This window comes from Limanda limanda, chromosome 3 (assembly GCF_963576545.1).
Source record: "Limanda limanda chromosome 3, fLimLim1.1, whole genome shotgun sequence".
Lineage (NCBI taxonomy): Eukaryota > Metazoa > Chordata > Actinopteri > Pleuronectiformes > Pleuronectidae > Limanda > Limanda limanda.
This window is the reverse complement of record NC_083638.1, coordinates 25348959-25371244: the sequence shown is the minus strand read 5'-3', so window position 1 is coordinate 25371244 and position 22286 is coordinate 25348959. Positions and strand designations below refer to the sequence as shown.

The 22286-nt window shown below is 40.5% G+C and overlaps 2 protein-coding genes across 2 annotated transcripts; one reads left to right on the top strand and one right to left on the bottom strand.

Moving 5' to 3' along the window:
- Positions 1-2428: 2428 nt before the first annotated feature.
- Positions 2429-11995, top strand: LOC132998736 (beta-2 adrenergic receptor-like). Its single transcript, XM_061068480.1, has 3 exons — positions 2429-2511; positions 9050-9419; positions 9661-11995. Exons 2-3 carry the CDS (start codon positions 9137-9139, stop codon positions 10554-10556), a joined length of 1179 nt encoding a protein of 392 aa, XP_060924463.1. The 5' UTR covers positions 2429-2511; positions 9050-9136; the 3' UTR covers positions 10557-11995.
- Positions 11996-20134: 8139 nt separating this feature from the next.
- On the bottom strand, positions 20135-21671 carry LOC132998158 (fish-egg lectin-like). The gene is made up of 5 exons (XM_061067656.1): positions 21617-21671; positions 21287-21514; positions 20890-21107; positions 20669-20799; positions 20135-20267 (listed from the first exon to the last, which is right to left on the bottom strand). Exons 1-5 carry the CDS (start codon positions 21669-21671, stop codon positions 20135-20137), a joined length of 765 nt encoding a protein of 254 aa, XP_060923639.1.
- Positions 21672-22286: the final 615 nt, after the last annotated feature.

Here is a 22286-nt window from a genome sequence, read left to right as displayed (position 1 = left end):
TGTATACTAAAACTATCAGTCAGTCAGTTAATTAAGTGAGCGATGACATTGTCAGCTGGTTAGAATGCTGAGCTAATAGCGCACCGGCTCCTTTGACTGCACCCTCACATCCTATATGCTTGTGTTAATGAAGTATTTAAACATCCCCTCAGGCATGTATTGGAAATACAGACTATACTTTGAATAATAATGTGTGACTTAATGATACTGCTGATTTGTTTTCCTGTTAAAGGGTTGGAAATTATTTTATTGCATCTGTATTTTAAATTTTAATCAATTTTATCTGCCTTTAAATACGAGTATGTTTTTTTATCTAATTTTGTTCACTTGTATTTTTTCTATTTATTGTAATTCACAAAATAGCTTCAATATTGTTAAAGCTTTTTCTGGTATTTCATTGAGAGCATTTGTATTTGTTTAGTCTTATTATTGTCTCATCAGTCACTTGTGAAGCACTGACCTGTATAAAAGGTGCTTGATTGATTGTTGGCTCACAGAGGGAACTGTTGAGTGCCTTTGGTGCTATAAAAATGACATTTTATATAATTCAAAGTCATTTTCTCCCAAGAAAAAGCGACTATTAGCTGGTTTGAAATTCAAGAAATTATGATTTATATGCTTAATCCTGCATTTAAAAAAATCCCAATGTATTTGCCCTTAATCTTAAATCCATTCTCAGCGTATGTGCAATGTGTAAGTTGCTGATAAGCCCAGGATCAGCGTCCACTTATCAACATGTCACATTATCATTATGCTCACAGACCTGCGATTTAATATGAGAAGAAAACTTTCCCTCTAGTTGATGCAAGTGAGGGTCTTCCAGTGCCGAGTGCACGGACGTAATTCTACAGAATGAAGCTTGATGATATACAATTACCAAAACAAATTTTTAATTAGAGGGAGGAAGTAAATAAAGCTTTAAAGTCTCCCCACCCCCCGCAGAAAGGATTTCATAGAAAATTAACTCCTCTTCACACAATAAATGACACAGCGGCTGTCACTTTGAGAGCGGATTGGTTCAAGTTGCTGCCTGTGCTGTGTTTTATTATTCATACCGTGACTTGTAATCTTCTACCAAAGATTATGTTGTGGCAGCAGGTCTGAGAGATGTTGAACCGACTGTGCTGGAGCATTGCACATCCAGTCACTCAGGCTACTGGGATCCTACGTGTAATCAAGCAGAAGCCAGGTTGTGCCTGTTCAGTATTTTGTGGACTAGAAGTCTCAAAGAGGTCTCAGCCATTTGTGTATGATTTGACCTTGACTATAACAAGGAATATGTCTTATATTTATTTATTTGGCAGTTTACAAACCCCTTGAGGATCAGGCTACACAATGCTGCTCCGCCTGTTTCTTTTTACTCCTCAGCTCTGACCTCCATATTTCTTCAGTATTAATTCATGAGATGTGAGCTTTGATTTCCGTTTTATTTTCAATGCATTTGTTGTTCAATGACTATTCAACCCGGCTCAGGGAGATAGGGTCAGGGCAAGGGCAAATTAGCAATGTGTCCTGCAACGTGTTGACGAGCTTTTCAAATCCAATTCAAGTGCAGGGGTCTCACTTGAATGCTATGGTCTCTGCTATGGGGCAAAAAAGAGAATGGAACATGACCCGTGTGCAAGCCACGGTCAAAGCCACGCGCCCAAGCCAAGGCCATCGTCGGGAAAAACTCAAACGCCCCAAGAGAGGATGGATGCATTATCCCCCCACTCATACTGTAAAAGAGTCACCTCTCATTAGTTCTATGTATCTGTGTCTCTCTCGGCTCTTTTTTCCATTGTTGTCTCTTTCTGCATCTCTGTTCCAACACACAGAGCAGGAGTGAGACGGATGTTAAAAGTTTGGAAACTTGCTAGTGTGAAAGATGAAGAAAAGAAAAAGGTCCTTATACAAGGTCGAAGGTTTACGACCCTTGTGTAAAGAGTTAAATTAAAAATAACGAAGTGTGAACTGAAGGCAAGAGTTCACAAATAATACATAAGGCCCGAGAGATGCTTGGGGGGGTTGAAGAACCACGGGGGAATGAGTGGGAGGCAAAACGTGGGAGGAAAGGATGAGAGAGGCGAGTTAAACGCTGCTGCAGACTTTACCTTGAAGCTCTAGGGGAAGTGCGTGTGCATGCGATAAGAACTGCAAGCCATGCAGAGGGTGAGCGGAGGAGAAGAGGGGGGGCAGTGAAGTGGGGTATGGAGGGTTAAATGTCGAAAGAATGAGAGAGAGAGAGAGAGAGAGAGAGAGAGAGAGAGAGAGAAAAGCGGAGGAGGAAGAGAGGAGGGAGAGAGGGGGGAGAGAGGGGGGAGGCTGAATCACAGAGACAGAGAGCTTGAGCGGGTGAGAGGCTCTGTGCTGAATGTGTGCTCCAGCAGAATGAATGATGAGACGACCACAGCTCCACTTTCTGCTTCTCTGGAGGATTTTAAACGGATTTTACATCCACTTTAACACTGGATTGTTTTATCAACCTGTCTATGCACAACTGCTCTGTGGTCCATGACGGTGGGAATGCAGGTAAGATCATCTGATTCTCATTTTCAATGTTTGATTTGTCTAGTGTATGTGATATATCATTGTTTGAGTGTTGATTGAAAAAGGATGATTAGGAATTAGTATGGATATTTACTTTGATGAGAATACTTTTTTTCTGTGGAATAATATGACTTTCCAAGTAGTGGGATTTCAAAAAGCAGAAAAGTAGCTGTTTATTCAGTTTCGTGTTTGGAGTAAACATGTTTTCTATGTTATAGTTTTAAGTTTGTCTAACTAATCTTTGATGCACTTACAGGGACTGCTAAACAGGAAGCTTTTGCAGAAATTTAGCATATTAAGTGTTTCTAAAAAAGAGCAGCAAGATAATCATTGATACTGATAATGTTAGGTCCTTCGTCCAGACAACATTATGACCCTGATTTGGAAATCTCCATTTTACCTCTAAAATCACTTCAATACACTTTAATAATTATAAGAAGAGTGAGCCTGTGGATTCCTACTCTGTGTCTGATCATTGAGTCATGCAGCGGCTGACTAAGTCAACGGAGGTGGGTGTGATGACCATTAGCACCATGCAATTTACACACTGGAGACACCATATTCACACACACTCATACACTCATGGCCACACATCAAATGTCAACGATCACTTCAACAGCATTCTGTTCAGATTACAGCTCACAGCTATGGAATTATTCTGTGTGCATATAGTGCATCAATCAAATAAGTATTGGGTATGTGTACATAGGCACAAGAGAAAAAGACAAAAGACAATTGTAGAGCATGGGGAGTTCACAGTTTTGTTTTAGTAAATTAGACTTACTTTATTACTTTTACTGAGGTACAGTTGAATTACTGAGTAATAAGCCAAGTACAGTGAGGCACCGGACATGGAACGGAAGGGAAATTGTTTATCTTATATGTATGACATATTTAAATATTTGTGGACTTAAAATGCTTATTTTTAATTAATCATTTGTTTGTGCATTATTGTTGTTGCTGGAGAACAACACATTAGGCCTCACTTTGAAAGAAGGGTGTGTCTGTATATATAGCTTCATCTATAAAGGAGCTTAGAGTTTTCATACATTTGTTGCTGTAATTATTATGTATAATACATTGGTCCTTGTTCACCCCTTTTAATTTATTTTATGGAAGTTCTAAAATGTATATGAGATAACATGCCGCACATATTGACACCTTTTCATGTCATATAGTGAGAGGACATATATATAGTACCCTGTCTATTCAATATGTAGTGGGTAATTTAAAAAAAGTACTTATAGGCCAATTTATTTTGAATTTTCCACAAAATGCTAATTTGTTATCTGTTTGTTTCCGATACTTCTTTCCTTTCACTTAAAGATATTTACATACAAACTATTAATAGAATAACTGATAGGATGTGATCGCATTATAAACACACTTTAAAATATTGAAAATGTAAATTTTGTAATATGTGTTTTGAAGTAGAAAGAGTTTTAACAGGAATTGCTGCTGGGCTCAAAATTCCTATGAATGCTATAATTGCTGTGGGGAAATTGCATTTTGAAAAAAGAAAATCTAGAGAGAGAGGTAATGTAAAATGAAAATATTGGTGTGAAGCATCATTGTAGCAAAAACTGATGTTGCTAAGGAACAAGAAAATGTGTAAGCGTGACATTAAGGCAGGAAAAGATATAATAACCAGAACCAGAAAGTCACACTACGTGCTTGTATCTGGGTTTGTGTGAGTATGTTGCTCGTGCACTATTCCGATAACCACAAGGGAAACGAACACAGACAGAATGACAAGTTAAGATGTGAAGCGGAAGTGGTCTTTCTGCTCGTGTGCTGTGGACGTCGGCCTCAGGGGGCTTAGAGCCAGCCTTTCCATTATTACTGCACATGACCCCTCTGCTCGTTGGGCGATCTGGCCTGAGAGCCATGACCAAGCCCCCAGACTCTTCCTACATATGTCCAACCTGTCCCTCAGGGACACAGAGCTGTCAGGGAAAATTCACTGCATGCATGAACAACAACCTCAAGTGCAGCTATTCCAGCACAAGTGTCTCCAGAGAGAGACAAAGGGTAGGCGTTTTTTAAGGACCCCCAGGGTTGGATTTATTTGTGCACATGTGGTCAAATATAGTGAATTACCAGTTGTTCAAGTAACTCATTGCACTGCAACTCAGCTGAATTCAATGTTATTTGTATAGCGCCAAATCATTACATACATTATCTCAAGTCAAATAAACATAGTAAGGTTGAGACCTCAAAACTTATAGAGAAACCCAACAGTTCCCACAATGCACTATGGCGACTGTGCAGAGAAAAAATGCCTTTATGAACATGAAGAAACCTCTGGCAGGACAGGCGGACATCTTCCTCCACTGATGGGGTAAGAAAGACCTGCATGGCTACAAAGATGTCAATGCAAGGCCTGCTCGTAAATTGGTCCATTTCGCCCTAAGACAGAAATGTATTAAGTGCCCAATCCATCCTAGTTCGACAACTTGGATGGATTGACATGAAATTTAGCGCCAATATCCACAGTTCCATGTAGCTGAATCAAACTTACTTGAGGATTCCCTAACTATTCCTCTAGTGCCACCATAACTAGACATCTGCAGTTTTAATGAACAATATCTTGACAACTATGGATTGCCTTGAAATTGAAATTCCAGGTTCATACAGGATTCCTTCTAATGACTCGTCCTCTGGCATCACCATCAGGTCACAGGTTTGACTTATTGAAAAGAAGTGGTATTCATGTATTGACAATGATTCAGGTATTCAGAACACCTCAACATCTAGTCGATGGATTAGCACGAAATTACATCCAAGCATTCCGGTTTCCAAGATAATTTATTCTGATGAATGTGGTAGTGCGTCTGATTGTCCATCATCTCTAAAGGAAACATGTCACTCTGCTGCTCATTGACCTTCACTGGACATGCACGGTCGTTGCAATCAAACTCAAGTTTCTAATGCTTCCTACCACAGAGATTATTGAACCCATGAACTCGATCATACAGGTTTGTCTTCCATCTCTGCCACTGGGTTCCTCTAAACTGGATTGTGAATCCTAGGTGGTGGAACACGCTTCCCTCTCTGTCTCCAAGAACTGCTTGAAGAGTCTTCTCCTCAGAGAGCATCTCCTCTCCTAACACTACTAACACTCTACCCGCACTTACAGCACAGTTCTTTACCACATCTCTTTGCACTTTGTCCCTTAGAACAGGTTTAGCACTCCTTCAGAAGTCTCCTCCAACGTACTGCACTGGCGCTTGAGTGTTGTTGATCACATGTATGTCAGTACCAGCCAGCCCCACATATCAGAGTAAATCCACGTCAGAGTACAGCAGCAGAGTGGTTGGAAAATTCAACAGGCGTAGAGGAAATAATCACAAACTAAAATAATACAAATATCTCTGGATTAAAAGGAGGTGCAACACAATTTGAATGAAAATGTTCTGTCTGAAGATAGTTTTGGTTAGTACACTTGTTTGATGTGTTTTTAACTTATTCACATTGGACAGATTTGGCCTCACTCCAAGGTCTCCTTCAGTATGATGTACTGAACCTTGAGTGATGTTTTTCACACGTAAGTCAGTTTGAATATATAGCTGCCAAATGATACATTTGTATATTAATCAAATGGCATGACATTGGATTGATAACTATTGGATGGATTGCCATAAAAAAAATTGCGCCATTCATTTGCCAGATGTATTGTAAAAACTACCTTTCCTGACTATGATTGATATTTCATTTACATTAACATTTAACAGTAGTTTCAGACTCATTCCCCTTTAACATTACATGAATCACCTTGATTGTTTTTTTTCACACTGTACAATACAGCTGCTAAATCTCCACTGTTGAGGCAGGTCTGCAGTATTTGATTAAAGCACCCTGTTCAAATTCAGATATAGGAGCTAGTTTAAGGTGATGTTGGTATGGCATTACTCTACCAGCAGTGAACTGTGTGTGTGTGTGCGTGTGTAATGTGTGTGTTTATGTGTGTGTGTGTGTGTGTGTGTGTGTGTGTGAACGTGCACTGTCTCTGCTGTCAGCTGTTGTCTCACTATCCCTGAGGTCTTGCCGCAGGGTACACTTCTGCTTGTCATCTTTAGTCAAGGTAAAGGCAAAAAGCTCCTTAATGAGGTTCAACCAAAAATAATTTTTAGTTTGTTTCGACTCTAGTGGCAACAGATAAATAATGAGTAAAGGGATGGATTTGTTAAGACATTATTTATTGACAATGTATTTGCCCAAAGCTGTTGAAAGAAATAAGCCAGCATGTGTATAATTCATGATTTATCGTTGTATGTATCATTTACACTGCACGTTTTAATTATCCTCATGATGAATCTGTTTAAATGATTTATAGATCAAAACAATCAAAAGATTTACACGGTTCTTTGGTATGTCAGTTTTAACGTGTTGCTGCAGCTGATTATTACTGTCACTGATATGAAGTGAACACCAAGGTGCAATGAGAAGCATAACTTTAACAAACATACAACTTGTATCTGGAAAACCAGCAATACATTAATTTACAATTCATCTGAATATTAAAAGTGTTAAAGGAAGGACTCTCAACTAGACTGGTTAAGGTTAAGCTCAGTAGTTTTGGACCCCACTGGAATTGAAATGTCTCTGGTAGCATTTGAGAAACAACCAAGCATGAGACCAAAAAGCTACCTGCACAGGACCAACCACAGATACAAAATAATCCAATTCCAATTTTGGGAATGTCATCAACACACCCTCGAGACAATATCTTGTTTTATATATATACCTTACGCTTTTGTAAAAAAAACCTCTACTGCTAATATTACTTTCTGTACATGAAATGTTTTGCTATCAGCATATTTGAATTTAATTTGTAGAAGGATCATTAATTCAAAATCAAAATTAGACCAGTGGCATCCGGTGGTGGCCTTCAGGTAACCTAAAGCAACCAAAAGGTCCTATACTGCAGCCAGCCACCAGGGGGCAATCAAGATGTTTTGGCTTTACTTTTAGGAGTTGTCATGTCAATGTCTGTGGTTCCCTAAGTCAATATAAATGGCTCATGAAAACACTAATTCTAAGTTTCAGGTCATTAAAGCTAATGAAAACATTTTTCTCTCTTGTTTGTCAAGTTCTCATTATTCTGAGGCTAATTCACTGCTGGTACCAGATGTTTCCAAGCTTGTGAAGTTTCTTTGATTGTGTTTCAAAGCCATGGCGAGAACATGGGTTTGACTTTGGTCTAGCTCTGGTCTGAATATGTCCGTTCCTGTTACCCTTTGTTTGGTTGGACGTCTGCACCTTTCTGCTCTCCAGCCCAGTGAACAGCATAAATGATTGAAGGACCTGCGCATTTGGTTGTCAGCTGAGTTGGACATTTAGTACTGAACCTAGAGTTTCTGCATGGGCACTGACAACGTCGAGGTACTCCATACAGTTTTAGAGTACAGAGAGACATCATATAAACACAACACACTGGCTTACAACCCCAGGTGGAGGTCTATAAGTACAACACATATTTTTCTTCATTTTAGAAATGGTGCAAACTGTAGTGTTTTCAAGTCTGCACATATTTAGTCATCAACAACCTCCAAACCATCATTGAATTATGGGCTTTATATATGATAAGATATTACAAAGAAAACAATCAGAAAAAAAATAAACAGTATTTTCTAAACAATCATCTATGTGCAGCCTTGAAATTTATATATAGCAACATTTTAAACAGCAACTAGGTTTATAGACCTATGCACAGAAATAAATATATTCATGATTGTGGCTTCAGGAAATTATGTCCTAAAGACCACTGTTTAAATTCTTTCTAATATTCTAAATATGAATAAGACCCACATTGTCCAGTGTTATCAAGAATAATTACATATGACAATACAGTATTTAGAAAATGTGCGATTCGTTTTTGGATGGTAAATGTGCACGTTAAAGGGGAAGATAAAAAGCTTTTGTCCCGTTTTAGCGCTGAAGACTTTGTTTAGATTTGTTTTGTACGTGAAGTGTGTCATCACAGTTATTTATAACATTAATGACAGCTGAAATCAAGATTTTGACTTGACTGCATCATGAGAGTGGATATTCTGTTGACTGTGCTTCACACAGTTGTGAATGAGGCTTTACTTTATGATACAAGTTGACTCTCATTGGTGGAGGAAGTACACAAATGTTTTACTTGAGTAAAAGTACAGATAAATAGACAATAAATATACTCAAGTAAAAGTAAAAGAATCATATTCACTTTAGACCTGCTTTGATGTTGATGAAGGAAGCACGGTCTTTTGGTACCCACCCACTCTGATTGGACAAATTCCTCTTTCATTATTGACAGTGAACATCTCAAGTAATGCATTGTAAAAAATATAGTGGCATAGAAATTAAAGTAACGAGGTAAATGTACTTTCTAGCATCCAACCACTTTTGATTTGTTTTGAAAAGATATGATGTGGTACCTGAAAACCATGACTGAATGAATTTTATAAGCAATTACTGTCTGCTATACATTTCTCTAGTGTTTTTAACATATGATTTAAATGTGTTCATTCAACAGGACAGTTCCTCAGCACAGGACATGGTCTCCTGAGCAGCCCGTCCACCGACACATCCAAGGACTAAACCAGTCAGTGTATCCTGGGCCATGACTGCTCTGCTTCACAACGTCAGCGGCCCAGGGAGCACAGCGGTTCTGCTGCCGATCACCGACAGCCCATTCAACCTGACCGCAGCGACTCAGGCAGGACCCGGGTCAGGCCAATCACTGGCTCCTCTCTGTACCCTCTGTTGCTGTGGGTTTGTCAACCGTACCTTGGCAGTGGTGTTCATGGTCAGCCTGGCATTTGCCATCGTGGTTGGAAATGTGGTCACGCTTACTGTCTTTGTGCAAACAAGGCAGTCGAGAACACCACAGGGATACTTGAAAGGTAAATATTGTAAAGCATATTGCTAACCATTTTTTCACATCAACATTTTATATGAGAAGGTGTAAATCTGCGTCAAAATGCTTACTGTATGTATTATACAAATTATTCACATGCAGTAAGTGCAATTGTAACTTGAATAACTGGAGACGAATCAAGAAGAATACTTAATACATCCCTTGCCTACTTCTTAGTCTTCTTCTTTGTCTTCTTCTCCTTCTCATTGTGTCTTCTTTCTCTACAGTGTCTTTGGCCATAGCAGACATGATGGTCGGTGTCCTCGTCGTCCCTTTCTCCATCTACACTGAAATCTCTCTAATGGTGACGAGCTCTCTTCCCATTTGGTACCAGGGTAGTTTCACTTCCCTGGCCTCCTCCTCCCTCGGCGGAATAGTGAGCCCCTGGCAGCCCTGCCTGCTAATTGGCCCCGTGTTTGCTGGATGCACTTTTGTCTCCATTAGCACCATCTTCCTCATGACCTTGGAGCGAAGCGTTGCCATCTTGTGGCCGCTCCAAAAGGATGCCTTGGTGACTCGGAGGCGGACTCTGCTCCTCATCCTGCTCTCTTGGGGGGCGAGCTTCCTGCTGGCTCTCGCGCCGCTCATCTTCAGCAGTAACTTCATTCTGGAGTACAATGAGTGCAGTCGTATGTGTAACTACACACCTCTATTGCATGGAGGTCAGCTGCCGGCCGATGCCAACATTTTGCTGCTGTTCCCAACGTTTGACTTCACGCTGCTCGGTGGCACGTTAGTGGTTAATATTTTGTCTTTCACAAGCATTCGACGGTACTCCCGAAAACGCAAGCTGCTCTCAGAGGGGAGTCTGAGTGATGGAGGGGGTGGAGGCGGCGTAGGAGGCTGCCCTCACAGGCCTTCTTTCTCCGACATTAAAGCTGCTAAGACGATTGGCATACTGACCTTTGCCTTCACAGCATCCTTCTCTCCCATCGCAGTGTGTGTGCTCGGGAACGTGGTGGGATACACCTGGTGTAACTTTTCCTTTGTTGCCTTCTGGATCCTGACAGGAAACAGCTGCTGCAACGTGATCATCTACAGCGTCAGGGACCACCGCTTCAGGAAGGGTGTGACACTACTCTTTAAGCGAGACCACTCCCCCCCACATGGCGAGAAGTCTTGAGAGATACATAAATGAATTCATCGGCAACAGGTTTACTGCTTTGTGGCTGTTTTCCAGTTAGTTTGACTTTAAGGGAATAGGTTGACATTTTGAGGAATGCATATTCATTCTCTTGGCAAGAAAAAGAAGAAGCCGCTCTCTATGTTTGTACGGAAAATATGAAGCTGGAGTTTGGGCTGCTTAACGTGGCTTGGTCACATAGATTGTATGTAATGATGGATCACGTGTCTTTTCTTCCAGATGTGAAGCAAAAATAATCCAGATTTGAACGACGCCATCTTGTAGATTTGGAACGAAAGTCTATGCAGTAGTGATTAGGGGATGGGACCTCTGGAGCAAGGTCCCTTCGATACATGTGCTTGATTCTATTGGCAGTTGTTGATCATTATGTTTCACCTTGTCTTTATTTAATTAAATAAGTATTTATTTAATATATGATTATAGTTACCTTAAATGACAGAAACCATCTCTAAGAAAAACAATTTTTTAACATGTTCTTTGAGTTTTTAGTTTGGTCCATGTCCCATCCACTAACATTGAATAGGCGAGATTTACTACCTACACTTCAGGCAGCCACATGGGGGTGATCAAGATGCTTTGGCTTTACTTTGGGGGAAGTGTCATGTTGTCCATCTTTATATATTCTCTATGCTCTGCTCTGTCTAAAGATAACAAAATCCTCCTTCAACCAGCTTACAGCCTTTGTGCTGAGCTAAGCTATGCTAAGCGTACCTATGCTAAGCTAACCTTATTAACTCTACATCCGTGAGAGTCATCTCAGTCTTCTTGTTTATCTCTTCGCCAGAAAATGAAATGAGCGTATAATCAAAATAATTAATTTAAACATGAAAGTATTGCCAAACTTTGTGTCTAAAAACTGTAAATAGAAGGCAAGTTTTTTTATTTTGACATCCATCCACATTTATCTCAGCTAACAGAAACTAGTACTGTATCTATGCACATCATGATGATTCAGCTTTCAGGATCTGACCAAACACATATACTGTAGATCTAAAGGGAAAGAGACACTTTCTGAATAAACTGCAGGTATTTGTAACAACTCTACTGCCACAACAATCTACATCCTGCCCTCATCGTCCTGCCTCCGTCTGGAATCAAACCTCTGTCCTGAAGATTTACAATGCTTTTCAATAACTTCAGGACTAAACCTACAGTCTCTCCAGAAGGTGCATGGACAACCACAATAACCGTAATGGTTCATTCAAGGGTTTTGTCAACTCAAGGTTTTATTCCTGCTATGTTTTGTTATGGGAACAGTTCACGTAGATCTGATTCTGTGGTGTCACATACATTATTGAGCATCTACATTCATTTGTGATATTTAATTTGCCTCAATCAGAAATGCACTTTATCAGTTACCACATGAGCCATTTGCATTGTGCCATGTGTCAGACAAGATTAATTTTATACAAGTTTTATTTGAGGTATTTTTATAATATTGCTTATTTCTTAGTACACGTAAATGAAAGAGAATGATCTGTTTATTCATTCAATCAGTAATGATGACTAAGTGAATGGGATGCCAAACATAGAGATTTAGTCTGAAAAGCATAATGATTAAAGCAGACCCTCATGCTCTGCCAGCCTCTGTCTTTTCAGGGTATAATGTATTTGTAACATGAAATGATCTCATCTGTGTTTCAGCTATAAGTCTTGTGTACTGTTCGGAAATCTGTATTGTACAATTTGACAATATAATGATTATATGCATGAGGCCGAGGGGCATTTCACATTGTTAGATAGGTATATTTCTATTCATGATTAAAATGTTTGCATTTCAAGAATTTCTGTGATAATTGACAGGCCTTTGATGTGGTAATGATTCAGCAACTACATCAACAAAAAGGGAAAAGTTCTGTTGTCTTGCCATTGCTTGCTCAAAATTGTTTTTGTTTTGTGAATATACAAATTGTATTGCTATCGTTCTATCGACATGATAAAAAAATGTGTCCTGTTTACCATAAAGTGCCCATTAAAGGAATATTTTGACATTTTAGAAAATGTGCTTATTTGCTGAGAATGAGATGAAGAGATTGATTTTATGTCACATTTTCCCTTTAAAGATTGGATTGGTAATCCTGGAAAGCTCAGATAGAGCAGGCTAAACTTTGACCCTCTTGCCAAAGCCATGCCCATATGAACGTGCACTGCCTGACAACTACTGGAAGCTGACTTTTGACTCCCGGGGTAACATCTGGCCCCATTCCCTGCTTCAGCGGAGTATCTCTCTACAGATGAAAACTCCAGTCGTGCACAGTGAGAGCACGGGCAGGCAATAAGATATCAAGTTGTTTAAGAACAAATCACCAACCTTACCTTTAAGTATGAGGCTCTAGCCAACAGGCAACTGGCTTAATTTAACATAAACTCTGCGAATAAGTAAAAGTCAAACTAAAAGTGCAATGCAAAATCCTCCTTCAACCAACTTACAGCCTTTGTATTAAGCTAAGCAATGCTGAGCTAAACCTTAATATGGTTAGTTAACATAGCTGAGGTGGTGGATGCAAACAGCTTCCTGATTGCATCCACCACCTCACCAATAATGTGAATAAGCACATTTCCTCCAGCCTGTCATATTATTCCCTAAAAAACAACTGACTGACAATCCAGTACATGTTCATTGTAGCATTTTGTAATATCAAGGGTGCTGTGATTTAATATATGTTGATCAACAACAAACATCAGGGAATTTAATGGTCAACAAAAAAAGAAAATATGTTAATGTGTCATGTGTGAACTTCACAGAATGAATGAATATCTTACATGTACAAACTTGCGTTTTTTCCACCAAAGACATTCACATTCATTGAAATCCTCAGCATCGTTATCATCGTCGGTGAATAATTGATTCTCCCTGTGCTGATATCGAATCACTGTACAGAGTTGTATCAGTTGTGAATAATTCATGAGTGGCGATTGCATCGGATTTGGTCATAATAAATGTGTTTGGGAACATTTCATTTGTGAGTTTTAATGGGCTTCAGTTTGACAGATAAGCACTCAGCTCACTGCTGTAATATTCACAGACTCAGCAGAAGCTGCTCCCGTGGGAATAAGAAAATACCTCAGCATTTCTCAGTTTACTCCGGAGTATTATTGGCTTAATCCTACAGGGATCATGTTTTTCTTGTTATGTAACGTGGAAGAGAAAGAGCTGCAGTGGCATCAGAGTCACCCAGGTAGGGAAGCAGAGTGAGGTCGAGTGTTCAGTCTATTTCTGAAATAGCACAGCTGATGAGCCTAAAGACACAGCAGAGAGGATCTTGAAACCTAGTGACCCAAATTGTAATTTGAGGAGTGTCTGTTTCGCAGAGATGTGAAACGAGTTTGCAATTTACATTTTTAATGCCAGAGAGACCTCCTACTTTGAAAAGACATCAGACGAGAGGGTGAGAGGCTGACGACTAACGTCAGCAGTGATGGGATAAAAGCGTCCTCCACATCCAGTGTCACCATGACATAAATGATCTGACACTTGCCTCCTCATGTGACCAAGTACAAAGAATGAGGAACAAGAGGTTATCAGAGAGAAGAGACAGACTGAGACAATTAAAGACCGAGAATAAATCACTTGGTCTCTTATGAATGTATGTCACCAATGAGTGCATCAATGCATATCAATCTACAGAGTCTGATTGCATTAGCAGACTCGTGTAGCAGCACATTATAGCCTTACAATAACAGGCCTATGACTCATATTCTATAGTGGCCATACCGACTGACACTGTCTGAGGGTTTTTATTCACGGCTGCTGCGGTAGACAACTGACTCACCTACCGTGGAAATTGCTGCAGGGCAGTGGAAACTCTACTGGAAAGACACTGTGCGTCTTGTTGTGAACCCCCATGCGTGTCTGAGGATTTATATTAAAGCATAATAGTCCCTTTGTAGTTCATGTTTTTTTATATATATATTTTGTTACATGTTCAAAGCCTGCCATTCAAATTGCAAATATAAAGAATCAGCTACATTGTGTTTGTAGAGATGTTTGGACATTTTCGTGTTGGCTTCCCCTGGTGCAAAATTGTAATTTCAAAGGACAAAATAATAAACAGTTTGAAGTTCAACTGTTTGTTTGTCATCTGATTCTTCTTCATGTGACATCCAACTGTCATAAACGCAACCTGCTCTCAAATTTCCTCTATTGATGTACTTGTTATATTTTAACCATATACCTGTTGTGGACGATGCGTCTCCACCTCCTCCGACTCTCCATAAATGAACCCCAACAACCAGGATACAAAGGCTGCCATCTTGGAGCCAGAGTCTGGGGGATGGAGCCACTGTTGCAAAGTTCTGCCAATACATGCACTCAACCAATCAGGAGTCAGTCTCCCCTGTCGAAGCATTATGTTTCCATTCCTTTTTATAGCATCAAATATCCAAACTTACTGGAAAGATTTAGCACTTGAATATACACTGCTCAAAAAATTAAAGGAACACCTTTTTATCAGGGTATGGCATTAATTCAATTGAACTTTTTTGATAATTATCTGGTCAGTTAAGTACCAGAGGGGGTTTTTAATCCGATTCAGCTGCATTGGTGTTGATGGAATTAACAACAGGTGCACTAGAGGGGCAACAATGAGACGACCCCCAAAAAAATAGGAGCGGTTTTGCATGTGGAGGCCATTTCAAGTTTCTCCCTCTTGATCACTTCGACTGGTTTTCCATTAGTGTTGGCTTTAGCTAGAGTCATTATCTCTACTGGGAGCATGAGGCGATTTCTTAACCATACAGAAGTTGCACAGATTGTCCAACTCCTCCAGGATGGCACATCCATGCGTGCCGTTGCAAGGAGATTTGATATGTCTCACAGCATAATCTCCAGAACATGGAGGAGATTCCAGGAGACAGGCAGTTACTCTAGGAGAACTGGACAGGGCCGTAGAGGGTCCTCAACCCATCAGAGGACCGATATCTGCTGCTTTGTGCAAGGAGGAACAGGTTGAGCACTGCCCGAGCCCTACAGAATGACCTCCAGCAGGCCACTGGTGTGAATGTCTCTGCCCAAACAGTCAGAAACAGACTTCATGAGGGTGGCCTCAGGGCGCGACGTCCTGTAGTGTGCCCTGTGCTCACTGCCCAGCACCCTGGAGCTCGATTGGCATTTGCTATAGAACACCAGAATTGGCATGTCCGCCATCGGCGCCCTGTGCTTTTCACAGATGAGAGCAGGTTCACCCTGAGCACCTGTGATAGACGTGAAAGGGTCTGGAGAAGCCAAGGAGAACGCTAGCTGCCTGCAACATCGTTCAGCATGACCGGTTTGGTGGTGGGTCAGTGATGGTCTGGGGAGGCATATCCATGGAGGGACGCACAGACCTCTACAGGCTAGAGAACGGCAGTCTTACTGCCATTAGGTATCGGGATGAAATCCTTGAACCCATGGTCAGACCCTACGCTGGTGCAGTAGGTCCTGGGTTCTTCCTGATGCACGATAATGCCCGGCCTCATGTGGCAAGGGTATGCAGGCAGTACGTGGAGGATGAAGAAATTGATGCAATTGAATGGCCCTCATGATCACCTGACCTAAACCCGATTGAACACCTCTGGGACATTATGTTTCGGTCCATCAGACGCCGCCAGGTTGCTCCTCAGACTTTACAGGAGCTCACTGATGCCCTTAGACAGATCTGGGAGGACATCCCACAAGACACCATCCGTTGTCTCATTAGGAGCATGCTGCGATGTTGTCAAGCATGCATACAGGCACGTAGGGGCCACACAAGATAATGAGAAGCATTTTGAGTTGCAGAAATTTAATTTTGGCAAAATGGCCAAGTCTGCCACATCACTTTTTCACTATGATTTTCAGGGTGTCTATAAAATTGAGCCCTCTGTAGGCTGAAAACTACTTTTATTTCCATCAAAGATGTGGCATCGTTTTGTTGCCTGTCCATATCAGTATAAATATCCAACACAATTTTTTTTCACAATGAGATCTGATGTGTTTTCAAAGTGTTCCTTTAATTTTTTTGAGCAGTGTATATCAGTCTACTTTCTAAAGCCACAGAAAACATTTTTGACAAAGATTTATGGAATTATTTCCTCTGCTGCAGCCAGCCACCAGGTGGCGATCAAGACTCTTTAGCTTCACTTTTGTGGAGCTGTCATGTCGTCCATCCCTATGCAGACTATTGTCTTAATACCAACTCTTCATCAAATCAAGACTTCCTTTCAGTGCAGTGAAGAGATATGTTACTATTCTCCCACAGTATATGAGCAGTAGTTCACTATAAAATCGTATGAACCGAGCCTGTTGCATTCACCTCCAGGCTCAACTCAAAGGAAACTGTGTGCATCTGATGTCAGACTTTGCAACAATCATGTATCTCATAGCTGAATGAATTAACCCAGTAGGATACATTGAATTTAAGTTAATTTGTAAAACATAATTCAAAAGCACAGCCATTAAAAGTGCTTTACATAGGATATAAATGCATCATATCAAATAATAAAAACATAAGTCCTGAAAAGAAGCATTTAGAGAGAAATGAAGAGGAGTTAAATAGAGATTTATAAAAACAAAAATAAAAGACTTAAAGTAACAGTGAAGTGTAAGAAATTACTTTATTTTTTATTTGACTTAATAAATAGGCTGAGATAAGCAGGAATCTTTTTAGAATTGATTTAAAAGAACTAAGAGTAGCAGCAGACTTGCAGTTCTCCAGGAGCTTGTTCCAGGAATGGCGAGCATAAAAAGTGCCTCTCCATGTTTAGTAAAAGATGAAAGGGAAAGGATCATTTTTCCAGGGATCAACAAGACACTCCGACCTGAGCAACCACTCACGCAGCCACTTTTCATACTGAATTTAGTTCGCAAAGAAAAAAGGCTGCCGCAGCCCTGTTATATGGGAGACGACTGTGTCGCAAACAATGTGAATTATATTGCAACGGATGTAATGTCTTGTGTAACAACTTGTAACAGGAAACATTTGTGGGAGACGGATCAAAGCTGCTTTGTAGTTGAAAGAATTCAGGAGGGAAGAAATTCAGTCTCTTATACGTGAGCTATCGAGACAAACAGTAGAGACTCATTTGCAAGTAAACAAAAAAACAAGGGTGGTGGTTATTTGTTAGTCAGAATCATTTAAATATGGTCAAATGTCTGGAGATAGAGAGTATGTACGTCTCTACCTTAGTCTGGAAGAGACTTTGTGCGGAGAAAAATAAGAATGAACTGACGACAGTTAAATACAGAAATGGACCATTTCCGGTCTGGAAACAACAAAGTGCGTCACACATACATGCCAATGGATTTTGGGGTAACAGCAGAGCACGGTTGTTGTCTGTATTAGAAAGACTCTGTGTCTCTATAGTTACACCACAACACAACCACACAACCACACAGACACAACAACGCCGCTAGCAAGAGACGCTGCAGACGATGGGTCAGAGCACTTTGGAGCCTCAGCAAGGTTATGTATTGTTGTCTGTCCTATTTCTATTTCATCCTCTCCTGTTTCATTGTCCTAATGAATTTTTAATTGTCTCTCTAAGCTCTTAAGGCAAGAGATGTGTGTCAGAACCGATAAAGCACAGAGACCACCTGTGGCTGGAGTCTGTTTTTGGCTCGACGGAGGAAAGGGCAAAGGCAGAGATGGCTGAGAGGGCTGACAGGGAGGGGTGGGTTTGGAACGCTGTGTCTCCTCCACAGGGGCAACGACAAGCCACCTCCACTCCACGATCACAGGAGTCCAAAAAAGCTGTAAGACTATACTGGAAACAACTGGGGTTATCTTTATCTCTTTGTCATACTCCACTGATCCCAGATCAACTGCTAGAAAACATAATTCATCCTGACGCTTTAGTTTAGACCAAGTGTGCGAAGTGGAGGAGAGCAGGATGACTTTGATTTGGACAGATTGGCTGATTATCTTCAGTTATTGTTGAAAAGATTAACATGTCTTTGTGCTGACAAAACTGAAACACATTCAGGATGAGGGAATAGGACCGTGATAATTATGTTGCATCAATTTTTTTGAAAGATAATAGTTGGTTATAGATACTTAGTGATTCAGACTGAAAGAACATCTTTTGTTTAAATTTATACTGGGAACTACTCAGCACCTCCTTAATCAGATGAAAAAAGATTGAGTTGTATATTTGAATATGAAACACTTGAAGCGATAATTAGACATAATGGGAAATGTGCTTTTTGCTTTTCTGGCAGCTCCATCCACCGACTCTGGCTCCAAATGCACCAGATGGCTGTGTTCAGATATTTTACATAATCTTTTATACCATTTATGATCTTTTCAGAGGAAAACAGTGGGAAAGTATTTTATCAATTCAAACTTTTGTTTTATTTCTCCTGTCCTCTGATCCATCCATCTACTGAACTGCTGTTCATGAAATGCATAAGATATAAGAGTGTGAGTCTGAGATGCATGAACTCTCTCTTATATTTGCACCAATGAGAAATCTATTGCTGCCTTTGCAGAAAAAATGCAGATGCTTCTCTTCACCAGTTCCATCTTCATCTGTCCCTCTTGCTCAGTCCCACATTTCACAGACAAGTCAGTCAGATTATTCAGCCGTTATCACAGCGTGGTCCACAGGAGGCCCCCTGCACGACAGAGCCCGAGTCGAATGCAGTCTTTTGGTCTCCAGATATATTTGGAGTCCCTGCTGACATTGTCCACTATAAATACACACACCTGCACAGTTCGTTGAAAGTCTACTTGATAAACTCACCATAGCACTTATGTTGAGTGGTCCTGTCTGTGCGGCTTGTCCTCGGGCAGAGTAGTGCCTCTGTATTATTTATCACAGGGGTTTTACTGTGTTTGAGGAGGGTGGTATTATAACTCAACCGATATGACCCTGGGAGTCATCAGTTCCCCAACTGGAGTCACAATCCTTGTTTAAAAAGCTGCAAGGATTTTAAAATGTATCAGTCTGTCACATCACTACCAATAAAGAGGACAGTGAAAAATACTGAGCACCTGCCTCCTTACTAATGAATATTTAGATTCATCAAAATCACATTCGGTGTAAAGTATCAGTTAAGATTAGCAAACCAAATCAAAATCACAGTTTAATTTATCAAGTGCCGTATTAGGTTGAAAACCAAGGTGCCAAGTGACAAGTCAAAATACAAGAACTGAATAAAATGCTTCAATTTCTTTTATTTTTTTTTATATAGTACAGTACAATTACTGGCAGGAAGAGGTTCAACCTGCTGGGGATTCTTCAGAAAAAAACACAATGCAACCTTATGATTCACATGCACATTTGTTTGTCTTGCAATTAAATTAATGTAGTTTTTCAAATAACATTTAGCTTGATGCAATTTACATTACATACTTGTTTTTGTCACTTTTGAAATATGCCCATAACCTTCAATTTTTTTTTTCAAATGCTGATAAGAGCTTTTCTGTATTGATGCTGAAATAAGAAGAGAAAAATGAGTACTTACACCACAAATTTTTATATTTCAGAAAAAAAATCAAATCATCTGAAGAAAAGAAAGACCTTTAAAAGGATGACAGCCAAGACAAACAGAGATTGGTGCTCATTTATCATCTGCCACACTCATGACATTAGGGGACTCATCTCATGAGCAAATGAGAGATGGTGACGACCCAGAGCTGCTGCCGGTCATAGGATACGTGCTGGACAGTCATGGACATCGGGACTAAACCCCAAACGGTGCCTTGTGGGAATCGTGCGGTCATGCCATGTCTGATGAGAGGAAAGTCAAACAGGTTTTTTTATGAATAGAGATGAACTGAGTGCTGTGATTTTCACTCTCCATATCTAAGGTACAAGTGTAGCATGAGGAACTCTACACTTTGCTGTTTGTAAGCTTGACACTGAGTGAAGGAGATGACTCAAGTCTCGGCCGAAATCTTTACAGTTTTGAAAGACAATTGTCGATTACACCACTGTAATTATATGTTGACTTCTGATTTTCATTTTTTGCTCTTTCCAAGCCAGATGTAATTCCATTAAAGAGAGAGACATGTTTAGAATACTGTGCCCTTGTGTCTCTTGTTCTTAAATTATACGTACTGTAATGATGTGTGCACAGTAAAACACATATTTGTATGTGATATATGAGACTCTGAGGACCACTGACTTACCTTTGGTAGATTGTGCCCGTTGTACTCACTCCAAACACGCTTCCATCTGTCCCCACTTCAATCATTTTCATTGCCGGCCCTGGCACGGATACCCAGCCAATATTGCTGCAGGTGGTTGGTGATATTCCTCCCTGTCATAAGAAGAACACATACATTGGGATGTTGCCATGATCTCTGAGTGAGTACACTAAATGACAATATGAGATGCAACAGCTACTTACCCATGAGACATAAACTTGGGAGTTATGGTTAACTCCCCAGCATCCGTACAGTGGGCCACAGCTGATGTACTTCATGGTTGCAGGAATTCTAGTCCACCGGTTATTGACCGCTTGAATCAAAGCATCAACCGATCTCAAACAGAAGATGTAATTGTTGGAGGGGTTTACCCCGACGACCTGCCCACCACCACCAGCATCTACCTGCGGCATAGTCAGACCTGCAGACCAAAACATAGGTCATTATATTACCATTACAGTACTATAATATGTTGGTACAGGTCAATTAGTCGTCGAGCACTGTGTGAACAGTTAATGTAGAGAATGCCGTAGCTACAATACATTAAACCGTAAACAAACAACATAATGATCATACAAACACAATAATATGAATTGTTACCATTGACTCGTCTTAAGTATCCAGCTCCCAAGCTGTAGACCCTGTTTGCGGGGTCAGTCCCCCACACTCCAGAAGGTCCCACTGAGACATGCTTGAACGTGCCAAGCCTGTACCAGTTGCGTCCACTCAGGGAGTGGGCCTGATTGTCAATGTCTGTTGCAACCACCATTCCCATTCCAGCGTCAACCTGTTTGACAAGGTGCCGCCGAACCGGTCCGCATCTCCATGCTGTGAAGACAAAATCATGATTTATCTAAATGTAGAAAACTGGAATAAAATGACGATTCAAGGATTAAGACTGTGATAAGTCAAATGTAAATCTTGACTTACCCTGACTGACAGCCAGGCAACCCAGCACCAGCAAAAGGGCTGCAACAGCTTTCATGTTGTCTCTGTGTTTGTGAGTCCGTGCTCTGCAGTGCAACTATGGATGAACCGCTATCTTCTCTGTAGAGCTGCTGTCCTTCAAGCTGATCAGTTTTGTTTGCCTTATATACTTTATCTGGACTGAAACGAAGTTCTCCCCCAAAACTGGTTCTGCAGGCTGTCCGGGGAATAAAGGGGGAATAATTTTTTTTTGGAACGTTAACAAGTAGGCTTTCATTCATTTTAAATGTTTAGCCAGTTGGACTTGATCAACAGAAAACCAGGAATGTCATTACACTCGTGGCACTCAAGTCAACGGAGTTCATTAAACAATAATGACATGACATCTTTTCTCATGAATGCAGTTGTGCAGTTGTTGAAAAAGGTTGCGGATACACAAGACGAGCCACAAATACAAGAGGCCACTTACATTTGTAAAAATGTTGGATGCAAATACGCGAAAAATAGGGACCTACACGTTGGTGTAAGACCCTTCCATCACTCTCAGTGGCCCTGAGCAGTCCGTCTCCGAGAATAGAAATTAGATGTTTTCTATACTCATAACTACACACAACAACAAGACTGATGTCTTTACTTGTCACAAGTCTAAGTATGAGAGGGCTTCTACTTCAGT

Bases quoted from the DNA above. Each gene is read 5' to 3' on its own strand.
- LOC132998736 (XM_061068480.1), top strand. From the start codon at position 9,137: ATGACTGCTCTGCTTCACAACGTCAGCGGCCCAGGGAGCACAGCGGTT. The intron at 9,420-9,660 runs GTAAATATTGTA...CTTTCTCTACAG, and splicing joins ACCACAGGGATACTTGAAAG to TGTCTTTGGCCATAGCAGAC.
- LOC132998158 (XM_061067656.1), bottom strand. From the start codon at position 21,671: ATGAAAGCTGTTGCAGCCCTTTTGCTGGTGCTGGGTTGCCTGGCTGTC. The intron at 21,515-21,616 runs GTAAGTCAAGAT...TTGTCTTCACAG, and splicing joins TTGCCTGGCTGTCAGTCAGG to CATGGAGATGCGGACCGGTT. The intron at 20,268-20,668 runs GTAAGTCAGTGG...TCCTCTCATCAG, and splicing joins ACGGGCACAATCTACCAAAG to ACATGGCATGACCGCACGAT.